We start from the raw sequence: 2,410 nt of genomic DNA on the forward strand, positions 1-2,410 counted from the left end.
GGCCAACACGGGTGCCCGTGTCACAGGACACGGCCCGTGTTGGCAGGCGCGAGCAATTTTCCCAATTTTCTATTTTTGAGGGCTCCGAGTTCATTAAGGGTAGAGTGGACTTTTTGCACGTTTTGAACTGGAATCAGCAGTACTAAAACCTAATTCGGAGAAGGATTGAGGCATCTTGGATCAAAGGAAGAGAAATTGAACGTAAAAGAGATTGGAGACACTAGAGTTGGAGGCGAAGAAATCTTCAAGAGTTTTGCGTGATATTTTCAATCCACTCCAACGCATCTCTATTTGCCTGTCGAGTTTCGGCTCTATAGTAGTTGTACGTTGACTCCGTCAATGCATATCCTGTTACAAATAATAAACATGTCAAGAAAACGACAAAGATCAATTGACAAATGTACTATTAATAAAATTAGATTATTACCCATATTGACGAGTTTTTTACGTAGTTCCTTGTCTCTGATCGCACGCATAAAGTTTTGCGTGATATGCCTAATGCAGTAGACATGTGAAGACGGAGCATTTTGCCATCCATTTGCAGGATCATCATAGGCACTTTTAATCGATGGATGTCTGTCTGATATTAGGCATAGATTGGGTTGGGGTGTCACGTGGTTTCTTAGATTGCGAAGGAAAAAAATCCAAGCATCCTTGGTTTCACCCTCGACAATAGCGAAAGCAATTGGAAAAATGTTACCATTCCCATCCCGCGCCACAGCCATCAACAAGGTCCCTTTGTACCTTCCATACAACCATGTTCCGTCTACTTGCACAATTGGCTTGCAATAAGAAAAACCATGGATGCATGGTTGAAAATCCCAAAATAGACGATGGAATATCATCTTATCACCCAACTGGCTTCCTTCGTTTGAAAATGCAGGTAACGTTTCCAAGTCTATTATCATTCCAGGCAGATATGTTTTCATTACCAATAACCATTGTGGAAGGTCATTGTAAGATTTCTCCCAGTTTCCATACAGGGATTCTATGGCCTTTACCTTTGCAATCCACGCTTTCCTGTACGATATATTATAACCATACTTTCCTGTAATATGAGAGATTATGAGCTTTACCTTTATTGATGGGTCGGTGTTAACCAGATCCCTGATGCAGTGAGAGACAATATCTAATGTAAGTTGTCTATGGTCTTGCGACATTGAAGTAGTTGTGCAGACATGTGGTCCACTAAGCTTACCGATCGTCCACTTGGAGTTCTTCTTGCAAATTGAAGCTCTACATTTGAATGGGCAATCTGGATTCACGCATTTGATCACGTATCTGTTCTGATCAGATTTATACACCCAATAATCAAGATTGTTGGTGATATGCCAATGTTGTATAGCAGCAACACACTCCTCCTTGTCTTCAAACTCCATTCCCTTATATAAATCAACAACACTATAGTTTGTTTTGTGTGAACCAAATATTGATTCAGATTGTGACTCCTCTAAACAGATATTTCGCAAGTGCTCCGGTGGGACGTACATGCTAATCGGTTGTGCATTTGTAGTCTGTGACGGCATAACAATATCTGCGTCATTGTCATCATCACCACGACCAAAAGATTTTCATATCGCACTTCTTGTATTTCATCGTCACTGTACTCATCCACATCTTCGTTGGGTATAAACGGGTCATTGTTTTGTGTTGGCTCTTCATCAGTGGGTTGGCTCATACCGTATTGATGAGAATGCGACTCTTGCGTTTGATTAACGTCAGGACTAACAATACGAACATATAACTCGACCGAGTCAAGAGGAGCAAACAAATTGTGACATTCGAACATCACTTTAACGCTATCGTCGTCCTCTATTTGTTTCATGACGTAAAAAATGTTACTGTTGTCTCCATTAAATAATGGAAGTCGATAAATAATTTCACTTACAGGAAGTTGCAATTTTGATTCAATTTGTTCCTTCAAATGCATAAAATCGGACCTACAATGCACTTTAAAACGTTTTGATTCGGTATTGCTAAATGAGAAACCGTTGGTTAGAGCGTTACTGATAATACCATTGTAGTGCACTGAAACAATTATGTTTCTCTGAGCCATTTTCTGAAATTATAATTTTTCTATGTGTGTGTGAATATGTGTAGCTCTACAATTGAATGGGTATTTAAACTATGCCAACCAAATTGGACATGTAGGGGGTCGTCCAGGCAAAGGACGAAAACATGTTTCAGTCCGTCCAGGGGTTGGCCGAACCACAAGGCAGTGCGTCTAGGGGTTGGCCGAACCAAAACGTGACGCGTCCAAGGGCTGGCCGAACCTGTTCAGGTGCGTCCAAGGGTTGGCCGAACCACAAGGCAGCTCGTTTTTTTTGCATGCATGCATGCAATTGTCACTTCAACCAGTGTAATATCCCATCCATAGACTTGTAGCATGCAATAGTCATTAAGAAAGTTG

General features: G+C 41.0%; 1 protein-coding gene across 1 annotated transcript; it reads right to left on the reverse strand.

Moving 5' to 3' along the window:
• Positions 1-244: 244 nt before the first annotated feature.
• On the reverse strand, positions 245-2,056 carry LOC131622742 (uncharacterized). Its single transcript, XM_058893782.1, has 3 exons — positions 1,556-2,056; positions 428-1,514; positions 245-348 (listed from the first exon to the last, which is right to left on the reverse strand). Exons 1-3 carry the CDS (start codon positions 2,054-2,056, stop codon positions 245-247), a joined length of 1,692 nt encoding a protein of 563 aa, XP_058749765.1.
• Between the last annotated feature and the right edge of the window lie 354 nt (positions 2,057-2,410).

This window comes from Vicia villosa, unplaced genomic scaffold (assembly GCF_029867415.1).
Source record: "Vicia villosa cultivar HV-30 ecotype Madison, WI unplaced genomic scaffold, Vvil1.0 ctg.000041F_1_1_2_unsc, whole genome shotgun sequence".
Taxonomy (NCBI): domain Eukaryota; kingdom Viridiplantae; phylum Streptophyta; class Magnoliopsida; order Fabales; family Fabaceae; genus Vicia; species Vicia villosa.

Excerpts from the sequence above, each read along its gene's own strand:
- LOC131622742 (XM_058893782.1), bottom strand. The coding sequence starts at position 2,056 with ATGGCTCAGAGAAACATAATTGTTTCAGTGCACTACAATGGTATTATC. Across the intron at positions 1,515-1,555 it reads ATGAAAATCTTTTGGTCGTG|ACTACAAATGCACAACCGAT; the intron begins GTGATGATGACA and ends ATGCCGTCACAG. Across the intron at positions 349-427 it reads TAAAAAACTCGTCAATATGG|GATATGCATTGACGGAGTCA; the intron begins GTAATAATCTAA and ends TATTTGTAACAG.